Source organism: Sceloporus undulatus, chromosome 1, assembly GCF_019175285.1.
Source record: "Sceloporus undulatus isolate JIND9_A2432 ecotype Alabama chromosome 1, SceUnd_v1.1, whole genome shotgun sequence".
Classification (NCBI taxonomy): Eukaryota; Metazoa; Chordata; class Lepidosauria; order Squamata; family Phrynosomatidae; genus Sceloporus; species Sceloporus undulatus.
In genome coordinates, this window is record NC_056522.1 from 345,126,206 (window position 1) to 345,141,300 (window position 15,095).

General features: G+C 40.3%; 1 protein-coding gene across 1 annotated transcript in view; it reads left to right on the top strand.

The window, feature by feature from the left end:
• Positions 1–15,095, top strand: part of TSHR (thyroid stimulating hormone receptor) — a 90,519-nt gene that overhangs the window by 36,729 nt on the left and 38,695 nt on the right. Inside the window, 1 exon segment of the mRNA XM_042460073.1 lies at positions 10,484–10,513. Within this exon segment, the coding sequence (XP_042316007.1) occupies positions 10,484–10,513 (30 nt within the window).

Sequence of the window (15,095 nt, forward strand, 5' to 3'; positions counted from 1 at the left end):
GCCAGAGGCTGGCCCTAGTTCTGCTGGAGCAGAGTCTATGGCCCCTCCAGAGGTTCAGCAGTCAAGTTTGCCTGGTGCCGAGGCTGTGGACATGGAGGAGGATCTGGGCAGCGTGCCTACCTTCAATGAGCGTCGAGCAGAAAGAGAGGGCCTTCGAAGATCTCGGAGGCTTTATCAGAAGCGTCTTCGTAATCAGGCACAGCTGAAGGCCAGCTCCTTGCCTTCTTAAGCACCTGGAGCATGTGTGGTTCTTTGCCAGTGGATATCTGACTCTTTTAGAGGAAAGACTCTGTCTCTGGCTCCTTGGCTTCTTGTCTTGACTACCCGGAAACTTGACCTTGGACTGCTTTATCTACCTGCCTATCTGTTACCCTGAACCTCGGACCGTCTGACAATTCTTCTGGTAAACCCTTTTGGTAAAGCTACTGCAAATCTCCAGGACTGTGTAGCTTACACTGACTTTGCTGTGCTGGGAGGGGGTTGTTTGTTTGAAAACTAGCTGTCTTATCAGCCCTTTGGCTGCTTTCCCGGACACAGCCTCAAAAGGAGGCAAAGACAACCACCCGCTCGAACAAATCTTGCTAAGAAAATCCCATGATAACTTCATCTTAGGTCACCATAAGGTGAAAATGACTTGAAGACATACAACATCAATAGATATACATTATTGCATTCTATTTCAGTACTACAACTGTGTGACCTTTTGTAAATACATGTGGTTTTAATATTCCATCAGTGCACCTGAAAAAGTGAATTGATATCCACAAAAGTGTCAGGGATGATGGGAGTTGTAGCTCTTCACCTCTGGCTCTAACTCACCACCTTGTTATGCACCAGCGCTGACCAGTTTTGGCCAGTGGTTAAAGCTTTTACTCAAAAGCAGCAGAGTTTCAGAGAATAGGCTGAAGACCCTGACAAACTCTCCAAGCCTTCTCACTCTTGCTTCCACAGAAGTCTTCACACTTCTCCAGGTTCCTGCTGGCTCTTGTATCTTCACCCAAGACACCAGACAACTCAGTAGTCTTATATAAAAGATCTACTTTATTCTACTATATACAAAACTCCACAACTACCCACAAAATACATTGGGATTCATAACAATTATTATAGCCATTGGAAAACACCACCCACTCTTGTCAGTTTCCACCCAGTGGGATGCCATTTTGAATTGGTTCTCATATTTCAACCATAATTAATGATTTCATCATCTCACTTGTCCACTTAACAATTCTCAGGTGTTCAATTATCCACTCTGCATTCTGTCCTTGCATTTAGGACTTGCTAATTACATTAGCTTTTACACCTGTGTGGCTTCCTTAGCTTTTGCTTAGTCATAGTGACTCTCACATACATGTTTTATTTCTAGCACTGTATACCCATGTTGCTTTTCCTTAACAAAAAGTTCATGCTGAAATTTACAGTTAGTTTCAAAATATGCTGCTAGAATCCTCCCACAGATTTTTCTTTCTTTTTTTCCTTTTTATGCTGAAACAGACTAACATGGCTATATCTTGAGATGTTGGGGAAGTTATCAAATGGTAAGCAACTCCCACCATTTGTGTTTTCAATCTAAGCATACAATCAGGAGAAATGTTTATTAAAATTGAGCTCCATCCAATAACATTTTTGTTAATTTTTCTACTCTATGGGCAGTGGAGTTTGGAACGCAATGAGATCCAAATAGCAACAGTAATTGAGACAGGATGATAAATGTGGCACTATCTTGACTTAAATTGAAAGGCCAGTGAGAGTATATTTTGAAAAGAATTTGAAGAAGAAACATTTGTCTTGAAACAGAAAGTAAAGCCTAATGGTATGCAGTTTAGTTTATTCAGAAGTCATTCATGCTGGAATAATGGGGTTTACTCAAAGATGACTATGCACAGGGATCCTTACATTGCAATTCTATTCAGAATTCCATTATTCAAGCATTTATCTGTGCATCTACCTCACTAGGGACCACAAGGCAATGCAAATTGGGGAGGGGGGATTAAAACATTAATACACAAATATAACCTTTTAAAAGAATCCTCAAATCTTAAAACCACTACCTAAAGATAATTTAAAAGTAGAGACAATAAAACTATTAGAGGCAGCCATACCTGATTTTAAGGACTGAAAGCCATGTGAAACAACACAATCTTAGCAACATGCCAGAAATGCAGAAAAGATTGAGACAGCCTGACTTTCTTTGGGAGAAGTTCAATAGTCAGGGAAGTACAAACAAATCCACAAAGATAACAAACAACAATACCAAAAATAACCTCTGTGATAAAATGTAGGCCTGTGACTCTATCTTTACTTTCTTCACCTGTATGATTTTTAATATCATTGCCCAATGAATAACCCAGTAAAACTTCAAAAGTAACGTCAGAGGCTTTCATGGCAGCATCCATAGTTTTTTGTGGGTTTTCCCCGCTATGCTGCCAGTTCTGGAAGATTTTATTCCGACGTTTCTCCAGCATATGTGGCTGGCATCTTCCAAGAATGCTGGTATGGAAGTGAGTAGGGTATATTATACTGTGTGACTATTTGTTGAGAGAAGTGATATATATGTTAATTTTTACCATATATCAAAGAGTCACAGACAGAATAGGAAAACTGATGAGGAAACGTAACTGCTAAATGCTGCAGACTGCCCAAGAAAAATCCAGCAAATGCTGCACCCAGCGAAGAACAGGAGAGACCTCTCATGGCCGCAGGAGTTTACCAGATACTATGCAGCTGCAGACAGGTCTACATATGGACCACCAAATGCAGTGTTCAAACACAAATTAAGGAACACGAGAGACACTGCAGACTGGGTCAGCCAGAAAAATCAGCAGTAGCAGAACACATTATAAACCATCTGGGCACAAAAGCTGTTTTGAAAACACTGAAATTCTGGACCATACCAAACAACTATCAGGTCAGAATAAACAAGGAAGCCATTGAAATCCATAAACACCTGGACAACTTCAACATGAAAGAAGAAAAACCCTTAAAGTAAACAAGGTTTGGCTACCCATTCTGAAAAAAAATCAAAATCAAGACCCAGCAAGTGCAAATGAAAACCACCCAGCTGTGTTTGGGCAACAGAAGCGCCTCATGTGATAATATCTCCATTCTAACCTTCTTACAATTTCTCAACTCTCATTTCTCCTTCCTTCCCATCAGTTATCAAACCGATAACTGATTTGGTTCTGTTTTCTTTGAGTTTCCATTATATTCCTCTTCATTGGAGGAAGAGGGCTTCAAAGGAGCCCTGGTGGTGCAGTGGTTAAATGCCTGTACTGCAGCCAGTCATTCAAAACCACAAGGTTGCGGATTTCAAGACCAGCAAAAGGGCCCAAGCTCGACTCAGGCTTGCATCCTTCCGAGGTTGCTAAAATGAGTACCCGAGACTGGTTGGGGGCAAATTAGCTTACTTGCTGTTCACCACTAGATCTTGGAAACGGTAATAAATAAAACAAATTATTATTATAATTATTGAAACTCCATTACCTGAAGATGCCAGCCCACAGTTGCAAAATGCCAGAAATAAACTGTTCCAGAACATGGCCATGTAGCCCAAAACACCCCACAAAAAACTCTGAAACATTGAAAGTTTGAATGATGATGTAAAACAGATTATGGAAAGAAGGGGGGAGTTTGGGAGACCACAGTACACATTAGTTTTGATGTTTGAATATAAAACCTTTTGTAAGGATCAAGAAAGTATGTTAACATAAATGAAATATAAAAATAAATAAATTTGAATAAATAAATAGGAAAATTTGTATGGCAAAATTGTCTGCAGTCAGTCATTGGGGTAAGTTAGGGGAGGGGGATGTGAGGTTACATAATAGATATTCTTATCTGTCTAGGCTGTTAGTTTGTTTCTCCCCCCTACTTTTACGGTATTAATTTTGTTTCTTTTCCCCCTTCCTTACTGTTTGTTTCCTTATTTGTTTGCTTTTTGCTCCCCTTTTATATGTGTGTGTGTGTGGTGTGTGTGTGTGGTGTGTTATAATTCCTTGTAAGTTGATTTTCTTTATTTATTTTTATTATTGATTTATTAATAAATATATTACAAAAAACTTACATTATATATTTGTCTCGATTTCGATTGACCAATAAGATCACAGCCTTGCTGCAAACTTTAGAAGCTCCATGGGCTTCTTCTCAGCAGCAAGACGTTACAAACCAAACAGGAGGGGAAAAAAACAATGGAGATGTTAGTCAGAATGATGCCTGCATGTTGTTTCAGTCTTTAGTAAAGGTGTACTGTATACTGGGGAGGATAGTGTTGCAGGCAGGCAGGCCCTCCCTTCCTCAGCATGTGACCAGAGGGAGATTTTCAAAGTCCAGGAAATTAAAGTCCATTTGCATCTCAACAGAGACCCCTTTTTGCAATCCAATATGTCTCCATTCCAGTCAGGTCACTGGCCTCTTTGTAGGCAGAGAAGAAACAATAGATTCCACAAGAAGTCTCCATGTTTTTGCATCAGGAACATTTTGGTGGTAGAGGTAAACATGCGAATTCAGTCCAATTTAAGAAGAAGAAACATGTAAAAGAAATAAAAATTGCAAAGCAGTGACCTCCAAACCAGCAATCTAGAAGGATATGATCAACTGTAGCATAATCCATGGAGAGGTCCAGCAAAATCAACAACGATACAAGCTTCCATCTAACCCTGATGAAATCATTCAGCAAGGTGCCTAGGGCTGTTTATGCCCTAAAAACCAACTGAACCCAAATTGGAATGGATTCAGAAATCTTTATCTCCATCAAGAAAGTCTGCTACTACACACATAGGGCAAACATTCTAAAAGGACATAGGAAGCGGGCCAATAATTATCTAAGAAAGAGGAGGGGTCCTGTGATGGTCTCTTCAATTGCTTTTTAAAGAAGGGTTGTAACATAGCCCTTCCAAAGAAGAATCTACAGTCTTGCCACCCAAATGACCAACTGTTCTCTGAGCAGCTTCAGCACTGGATAGATATGGATCTACAGACAAATTATTACCGTAGCCTCACTTTTCAAGCTACTACTCTCTAAACCATGTTGAACAAAATGAAACATATCTAGTAAAACTGAACAAATGCATGTTCAAATTATTCCCAGACGCTTTTCTTCATTATGGAGACCAAATGAGAAAGAATCCAAGTGATTTTCTCAGCGATATGTTTAGCAAATTTGTCACTATGTATATTTTTGAGTGTTACTTCCAGGCTGTATGTGTATACAGTACTTTATTTCCCAGGGTGTGTTTGTGTAGAGCTGCAGCTTTAAGAAACTTTATGCAGAACTGCAATGTTAAAACATTTAGGGAGAAAGAAGAAGAAAAAACCACACAAACAAGCCAAATAAGTCACTATTCATTTCCAGGCTTAGCACATAAAACCTGCTCAATTAAGATAATGAGATAATGATTTTTATGGAAGAGGGTGTATTTCAACTAGATGGATGATTTTCATGGAATCTTCCTGAATGGGCATTTTTGTAAATAAACCATAATAAGCATGCACAGGTATCAACATTAAATGAAAATCTCCCTGTCTCCCATTATAGCAAGCCTTTCCATTGCATGATATAAATGAAAGAAAAATAAAAATATAAAGTCATGTCAACATTAAACCATAATGCTGACTTGTACTTGTAAAAAAAGTTCTGTGGAAGGTGGATTCCCAAGAACAATTTTTTCATAGTGGAGATATTATTTTAGTAAAGGTAAAGGTATCCCCTATGACAAGGTTGTCAAGTTGTGTCTGACCCAGGGGCAGTGCTCATCTCCATTACTAAGCCATAGAGACAGTGTTGTCAAAGACAATCTGTGATCATATGGCCAGCATGACAGCACAGAATGCTGTACCTTCCCACCAGAGTGATACTTATTTATCTACTTGCACTTTTACATGCTTCAAACTGCTAGGTTGGCAGGAGCGGGGACTTACAGATTTCAGATATGAACTGCTAATCTGCCAATCTTGCAGTCTCCAGAGTCCCACCATTGAGCCACTGTGTCCCGAATAATTAACTTACAGTACCTAGGGTTTTAATTATAGGAGTGGATTTGGAGGGCATCTGATATAAAGGGGAGGAGGTTTTTTAAATCACTTTTTGATTGAAATGAAATTTTCCTTGCTACATTCCTTGGATGCATCTCTGTTTCGTCAGCTCTAACTCCCTAGCTGTAGCTGCCAGTGTCTTTTTGAAAGTCCAGATAAGGAGACCTATCACTTCTATCATTCCTAGGCAATTTGGTTCCATTGCCGGGCTTCTGTTATTGTGAAGAAGTTCCTTCTCATGTTCATTGAAATCTACTCTCCTGTAACTTAAAACCATTAGACCTGGTGGTACCCCATGGGCAACAGAGAACAGCCTGCCCCTCCTCATTCTAACAGCATTTAAAAAGTCTCAGTCTCTCTTCACCAAGCTTAGCATGCCTTGCCTTTTATCCTCTCCACGTATGTTTTTGTTCTGTGTACCTCTATTATCCTCATTGCCCTTCTCTGAACTCACTGCAAACTTGTCTGTGTCCTAAAATAGGTGTCCAGAACTGAAAACAGTATTCCAGATGAGGCCTGGCCAAAACAGAATATACTGGGACTATTACTTCCTCAGCTGGGTGCATCTTCTACTAAGGCAGACTAACATAGCCGTGCCTTCTTGCAGCAGCATCACACACACTGCTGGCTCATGTTCAAGCTATAATTAAAGTAATTCCAAGGTCCTTTTAGCATGTAGACTGCTGAGCCATGTATTTCCCATCCTAGCATGCCTGTGCATTTGGGTTTTGTGGCCAAATATAGAATTTTTGCATTGATACAAATGTTGATAAAGTAATAGGCACTTGAACAGAACCATTTGAGAGAGTCCTTCCAATCTGATGTGAAACCATGATGATGAATCAGCACCATTTCCAGCCAATATGGATCATCTGACAGTGTTCCCAACAGAGTCCGCATTTGATCGATTTATTAATCAAAATATTATGGGAATCTTCTCAGATGCTTTGCTGAAATCTTTATAAGTGAACATCCACAGCATTCCCACCATCTATTAAACTATTATCTGTTGGAAAATATATGTTTAGTTTGGCAGGATTTCTTTTTGACAAACCCATGCTGGCTCCTCCTGATCACTGCATTGTCATCAAGATCCTTTCAGACAAACTCCTGTAAATCCGATCTAATATTTTTGCAGATTTAGAGATCAAACCAACTGGTCTGTAGGCCTGGATCTGGGTGTTTTTTGCCTTTTTTTTAAAGAGAGGGACAATTTTGCCCTTCTCAAGTCTTCTGTCACCTCACCTCTTCCCAAGGGGCCATTCAGACACCATTACCCTGAATCAGAAATCAATATTGCATGTGAAGTCATATTCACCCCGAATCTCCCACAAGCGAATCAGAGTTTTGCACAAGTGTTTCATGGCAAATCCCCTTAGTTGGGGCAAAAGCCATTCTTTTGAAAACCCGGGTTCCGCAAATATAAACTTGCCCCCGATCATGATCGGGTCAAATTCAGGGGAGGGATTAGGTCGGAGGGAGGACAGTGGGCAAGGCATTCCCTCCCTCATCGGAGAAGAGGAGGAGGAGGAGGAGAAAGAGCGGAGGAAGGATGTAAAAAGGGGGAATCTGACAGGAGGCAAATGACAGGAGGCAAAAAGGGGGAATGGGGTGACTGACGCAGGCTGCAAAGGGCAGTCAGAGGAGGGCAGAGGGGGGAACTGGAGAAAGTGACGGAGGAAGGAGGAGGAGATGAAGGAGTCGGGGGGAAGAAGGGGGCCATGGAGGTCACTCTATAACGCATCGTCGGACGCAGACCACAGAGTTGCGCTGAGGACCTAGAGATTCCAGGTGTCCCTCGGGTAAAAACATGGTGTTTTTGTTATTTGTGGTTTTTCCATATTCATGGGGACTTGTGCCCCTAGCTGTAGCGAATATGGAGGGACGGGTGTACTGTCTTGACCTGTCCCACTATTGTGAATTCTAGCATTACAGGGTTACTTCCTCCTAAAGTGTCAGCTATTTGAGTCCAATGACCAATTCCTCCTATTGGTTAGTGTCAGGTCTGGGTTGCGGATCTCCATGTTCCTTCATCTGCCTTTTGAAATAGGAAATTATTTGCAAGGCATGTCAGGAACATCAAAATGTGGGAAGCCTATGCTTAGCAATTAGGCTCCCAGCAAACACAGGGTAATTGAAGTCCCCCATAACTATAATTCTTGCATCTTTGAGGTTTCTGAGATTTGTTTATGAAAAACAATCATCCACCATCTCTCTTTGTGGTTGGTGGCCTGTAGCAAACTTCTACCATAATGTTGCATTATCTAATTCTTTCTTCACTATTTTACCAAAATGCTCTCAACTGGTCCATTGAGATCACTGTCATGGGTTTCTCTACAAGTGAATTTGTCTTTGATAAATAAGGCTCTCAAAAAGAAACATCAAGATCTGACAGAAGGAATGCCAGAACTTTAAATATTGACTTATTGTATTGTTCAGTAAAGCTGTAATATGCATGAAATAACATTTGTTGGTCAATTGTTGTTTGGAAAATGTAACAATAAAGTGTGTGTTCCATCTAAAGAGTGTCAAAACATCCCTTGGAAAAAGTTTTTTTCAAGATTTATATTAATAGATTCCCCCCCCCCCTTGTTTTCAAGGAAAAATTAATAGGATTCAATCTGGCATCTATATTCCATCTTCCTTCTCCAGTAATCCTGTCGGGTTGAGTATTTTGTATACTTAATTCTGCAGATTTTGAAAAGCCAGAAATTGACATAAGAAGGGGAAATCCTAGTACTTGTGATAGAGGTATATCTAGTTTTAGTAACAGACATATGTTTGAGCTGATGTTTGTTCAATGGTTTTAGAAATAATATAATGTGCTATACATTCTTTTAGATTTAATGCCTTGTTAGAGAATATGTGGAAGTATGATTTCAGTAATTTGCCATGAAGCGCCCTTTTCCAGCCAAGTCCTCTTCCTGAAACCCATTCCTTTCTCTCTCCTCAGTTGTTATCTAGTTCCCCCTTCCCACTCCAAGCAGTCCACAGTTCTGTGGCTACTGACTATCTTTCATCTTCACTGGGCAAAATCCAATTGCTGGTCCCTAGACATGAGACCCATTGAAGCAATGGGATTTGCATAAGTATTGATTTACTATTCCAGTTGATTAAAATGGGTCTGCTCTAGGTGGAACTAGCAGTTGAATTGGGCTCTTAAGAAAAAATATATATACGCAGGAAATGGGACCCATAATTTGATTGCTTATCTTTTTACTAATGTAAAGAACTTATTAAAAATAGTGGTAGACCACATTTGATTTGTTAAAATGGCGTTCTACCTCCAGCATTTTCTATCAATTAAGGGCTCATTCAGACTGATCAGATGTGGTGGGATGTATTCCATGCTGTCCTGGATTGATAATGTTTGTAACAAACCCCACTAGTCCCTTCTTCTCGGGTCTTCCTCCTCCTAAAAACAGCCTCTGGGAGACTGTTTTTGAGGTAACAAAACAGTCTACCCCTTTCTCTGACCACCATTTCTTCACTCCCAAAGTGAATATTTAATCATAAATTGGGCAAAAAAGACCCAATGGGAGGGGGTATATTTGTTAGAAATAGTCAGACTAGCAATGTTAACAAGCAAAATCAAAATGACTTCTTTTCCCATTGTTCAGATTCAGTTTTACTAATATCAAAATAAGGTTTTCCAGAGGGGAAAATGTTCAAATTAACAAAATCTTCACTGATTATGTTACCCTGCCCCCCCCACCCCAAAAAAACCTGAGGCTACCAGCTAGTTGTATTTTAATAATAATAATATAATAATAATAATAATAAAATATAATAATAATTATTATTATTATATTATTATATTATATCCTGCCTCTCTACAAAAGTAACGGGGCGGCTTACAAAGTTAAAATTAACGTCCAAACCCTCAACCCCCCCCCCCCTTAAAATACACTAAAACGCGTGGAATAAAAACATAAAACATACTTAAAAAACAATACAATAACTGTGGTGAAGTTGGAATCAGCAGTTAGATTTTCCTTCCGATGGCCGGAGAACTATTCAGGAAAGGCATGCCGAAGAGATCCGTCTTTATAGCTTTTTAAAAGCTGTTTAGAGGGTAATATGACGGATCTCGTCCGGCAGGCCATTCCACAATCTGGGAGCAACAGCTGAGAAGGTCCTTTGGGAAGTCATTGACAGCCAGTTTTGCAAGGCTGTAACATTTTTTGCCTGAGGATCTAAGTGTGCGAGGAGGATTATATGGAAGGAGGTGGCCCGAAGATAGGTTGGACCAAGCCATTTAGGACTTAAAGGTGATAACCAACACCTGTACTGGGCCCGGAAACTGATGGGCAGTTGGTCAACATGGCCATGAGAACTTTTAATAGTATAGTGAAATCATCTTCAATTACAGTATCTTGAAAAGCTATAACTAAATAACTTCTGTTCCTGCAGGAGGTTTATGGAAACCATCTGAGAATAATCCCTAGTGAAGCATCCAATCTCCTAACATCTCCAGGATGAAGTATTCCCCACCTCACCCCCTGTTTTTATAATGAAATAAGGAGTGCATTGAAGAACATTATAGAAGGTTGCCCTCTGGATTAAAGCCTACACCAGGAGGCATGTTTTACACATACGTTTCTTGTATCTCTCCCACGTTAACCTCTAAAAAGCCCACATTTTAAGTGACACACACACCCCCAAACATAATCATGCCAGTTTGTTGAGAGTGAGGGTATCAGCAGAGATGCATCCAGCTATTTTCCTATAGCTAGACATGTTGCAACGGACATCCCTGCAGTACACGTTTTCAGTCCATCTTCTGTGAAAGAAGGCAAAACGGGGATTACAACTAACAGAGGCCCAAAATACTTTGATATGGAATGGAATCAGACAGGCATCCAACAAAAAGTGTTGTAGTAATGTGTGACCCTGTTATCCTCATAATAATTTCTGAAGCAACACTGGGGTGCTGTCATAACACATCCTGCTGTATGCCCATTGCCACTGGGGATGAGTCACTCCCTCTGAGGTCAGAACTAGGCGCCCAGCCATGTGACCTACACTGGGTGCCTCATTTCAGCCTCAGAAGGAGCATAGAAGTCTTGTGCAAACAGAAAAGAAAAAATAATATAAACTTTCACATAGGAAATGCAAGGAAACAATAACTGATAAAAAAGATTTTGAGGTAAAAAAGGATACCTAGTAACATAGGGCGTACAAACAAAAACAAAGCGAAATAAAAAGAAACAGACTTCAAATGACTAGGGAGGCAGTTGGACCTTTGGATGACAATTAAGTTAAAACAGTGCTCACAGAGTTTAAAGATATAGCCATGTTAGTCTGTGGAATCAGTATGTAGAGAGATCTTGTAGCAGCTTTGAGACTAACTGAAAGAAAGAAGTTGGCAACATGAGGGGGGTGGGTATATGAATTGTTTTCTTCTTGGATTTTATTGTAACTTTGATGTATTTTACTGTTGTAACCTGCCTGGATTCTCTGTGATAGGGCGGGCTAGAAATAAATCATTATTATTATTATTATTATTATTATTATTATGAGATTTCGTAGATTTATGCATCTAAGAAAGTAGACTTAAGTCTACAAAAGCTCATGTTACCAACCTCTTTCTTTTGGGTAGTACTAACAGAGGATAAGGATATAGCAGAGAAGGTGAACAAAATCATTACTGGTCTTCTAATATATGCATATGTATCATACATTATAGGCTGCTTTTAGAAGTTTTTAAAGAATATTTCAATGTGTTTTCAACATGTTTTTATCTCTATATTGTTTTAATTGGTTTTTGTTTATTGCCTCTGGAGCCCTTGCATACTGGGAGGTGATACAGACATACTTTTAGTGAAGACTTTAAATAAATACTGTATATATTACATACTCTTTTTTTTTTTTTTTACCCCTGTGGCTCCAAAAATGGCCCTGAGCAGCTGCATGCAACCCGTGGCCCAGACTTTGTCTACTGCTAGTATATATGATATTTGATATTATTTACAGTGTCAGGCAACATGATTCTGAACAACTTATGTACGATCTTATGACACTATGTGCTTCATGACACTGTTTGTATGATTCAAGTAAAGTATGCCATATACTCTGAGTGGTTGATGATTCCAGAGGAATCAAAATCTTTTGTATTTTACCATCTAATTTTTAGTGGGTGTGTAAAAACCAGCAAGTACTGCTTCTTCACCTTTTGCCAGCTACGTCATGTGTACCTGCCATGATGCACATGACTGAGCATTTTTCAAACTACGTTGCCACATGCAGTCTAAACAAAGTTTGCAGCCCTGTGCCAAGACCTGACCACAAGTTAAAAAGGCAGGATGCAAAGAGTTTTCCACTGATGTTGCTTGAGAGAAGCAAATCCATAGTACTTGGGTAAAATATTCTTTCTACCCCAGTCTTCAAATTAATGTGCCAACCACTCTCCTTTAGAGGCCACATTATTGCATTATCATTGAAAGCTAATATTTAAGGTCATAGAACTGGACAGTGGGTTTTGTATTTTCACCAGTTTTCAGTGCTTTGAAGTGTGGGATTAAAATACCAAAGCATAAAATTAAGCAATACTTTATTTTATTTTAATTCATATACAGTGCTCCCTCGGGTTACGAAATTAATTCGTTCCGCCGCCGCTTTCGTAACCCAAAAAGCATTCGCAAGCCGAAATGCCATAGGCGCTAATGGGGAAAAGCCGCGATTTCGTGCGAAAAAGCGCCGAAAAGCACCAAAATTTTTTTCGTAACCCGAAAAAACCTTCGTAACCCGGAACAGTTTTTTTTAATGGATTTTTTTCGTAACCCGGAAATTTCGTAACCCGCGCATTTCGTATCCCGAGGTACCACTGTACTGAAGCGATGAGGACACTATAGAGGCATATAATAAAGTTAACTTTGGAGACTCTAGGACATTATTTTTATGAGTGTCAACATACAAGATCATTTGAGGTTTTTCACTTGTACAGTGGACCCTTGTTATACGCTGGGTTTGGTTCCAAGATCCCTCGTGTATAACAAAATCCGTGTACGCTCAAGTCCCATTAAATATAATGACATAGCAAAATGGTGTCCCTTATAAAAAATGGAAAATCAAGGTAAATTTATACTTTTTTGGAACATTTTCAAACCGTATATGCTTGAATCCGTGTATAAAAAATCCATGAATAAGAAGGGCCGAGAATTTATACTTCTCCACTAAAAGGGGTGAATGGATACAAATATTTGAAGAGATGTCATATTGAGGCTGGAGCTAGCTTATTTTCTGCTGCTCCAGAGAATGGGACCCGGAGCAATGGATTCAAATTACATGAAAAGAGATTTTACCTCAAAATTAGGAAGTTCCTAACAGTAAGAGCTGTTCTACAGTGGAACACTCTCCCTCGGAGTGAGCTGGAGTCTCCTTCTTTGGAGGTTTTAAATAGAATAATAGAATCGCAGAATCATAGAGTTGGAAGAGACCACAAGGGCCATCCAGTCCAACCCCCTACCATGCAGGAACTCAAAATCAAAGCATCCCTGCCAGATGACCATCCAGCCTCTGTTTAAAAACCTCCAAAGAAGGAGACTCCACCACATTCCGAGGGAATGTGTTCCACTATCGAGCACCTCTCACTGTCAGGAAATTCTTCCTAATGTTTAGGTGGAACCTCTTTTCCTGCACTTTGCATCCATTGCTCCATGTCTTATTCTCTATAGCAGCAGAAAACAAGCTTGCTCCATCCTTAATGTGACACCCCTTCAAATATCTAAAAAGGGCTATCATATCACCTCTAAACATACCCAGTTCCCTAAGTCTTTCCTCATAGGTCATGGTTTCAAGACTCATCAGCATTTTTGTCACCCTCCTTTGAATATGCTCCAGCTTCTCAACATTCTTTTTGAATTGTTGTGCCCAGAACTGGACACAGCATTACAGGTGAGGCTTGATAAATGCAGAACAGAGTGGCACTATTACTTCCCTTGATCTAGACACTATACTTCTCTTGATGCAGCCTAGAATCATACTGGCCTTTTTAGCTGCCACTTCACTGTTGACTCATGTTCAACTTGTGGTCTTCTAGGATTAATAGATCCCTTTTATACATAGTCTCATTAAGCCAGGTGTCCCCCATCCTATATCTATGCATTTCATTTCGTTTGTTTGTTTGTTTGTTTGGTTGCCCTAAGTGCAGTACCTTACATTTCTCCGTGTTGAAGTTCATTTTGTGAGCTTTGGCCCAGCTTTCTAATCTAGTAAGGTTATTTTGAATTTTCATCCTGTCCTCTGTAGCATTAGCTATTCCTCCTAATTTGTTGTCATCTGCAAATTTGATAAGCATGCCCCCTATTCTTTCATCTAAGTCATTGATAAAGATGTTGAATAGCACTGGGTCCAGGACAGAACCCTGTGGCACCCCACTCTCCAGCTGCCCATCTGTACTGCCCCCGAGTCTTCTTCTGATTTCTTAACTGCAATCCTCATTCTGATCAAGGTTTCATCCAAGATATAGGAACTCTTTTACTATTTCTATTTCCTCATTGTCTAGGTCTGTGATGGCGAACCCGTTGCACACGTGCCACGGGTGGCACGCAGTGTGATTTCGCCAGGCACGGGGGGCGAGGGAGAAGGTGGAACAGGCGCATGCCCCTTCCGCCTCCTCCCTACCATTTTCGGGTCTCCCGCTGTCTCTCTGATGGCGTGTCTGTCTACTCCTCCCAGCCCTCTTCCGTCCTGACTTCCCTCCGCGGAGCCCTTTCCCGGCAAGCGAAGGCCAAGGAGGAGGGGGCTGGGATGCGTGCCCAGCCTCCTCCTCCTCCTCCCGGCTTGCCTTCGCTGGCCGGGAAAGGGCTCCGCGGAGGGAAGCCGGGACGGAAGAGGGCTGGGAGGAGTAGACAGACGCCATCACTGGTCTAGGTAGACTTTATAAGTATCTTCCATGGTCATTATTTTTGTTTTCTTTATGTTTGCCTTTGCACTTCCTTTTTAACTTTCCTCAGTAGTTGCTTTAGGTCTGTGATGTTTTCTGCTAGTAATATGGTGTGATCTGCATATCTTAGATTGTAGATATTCCTTCTTTCTATTTTCACATCTCCTATTTCTGTGTC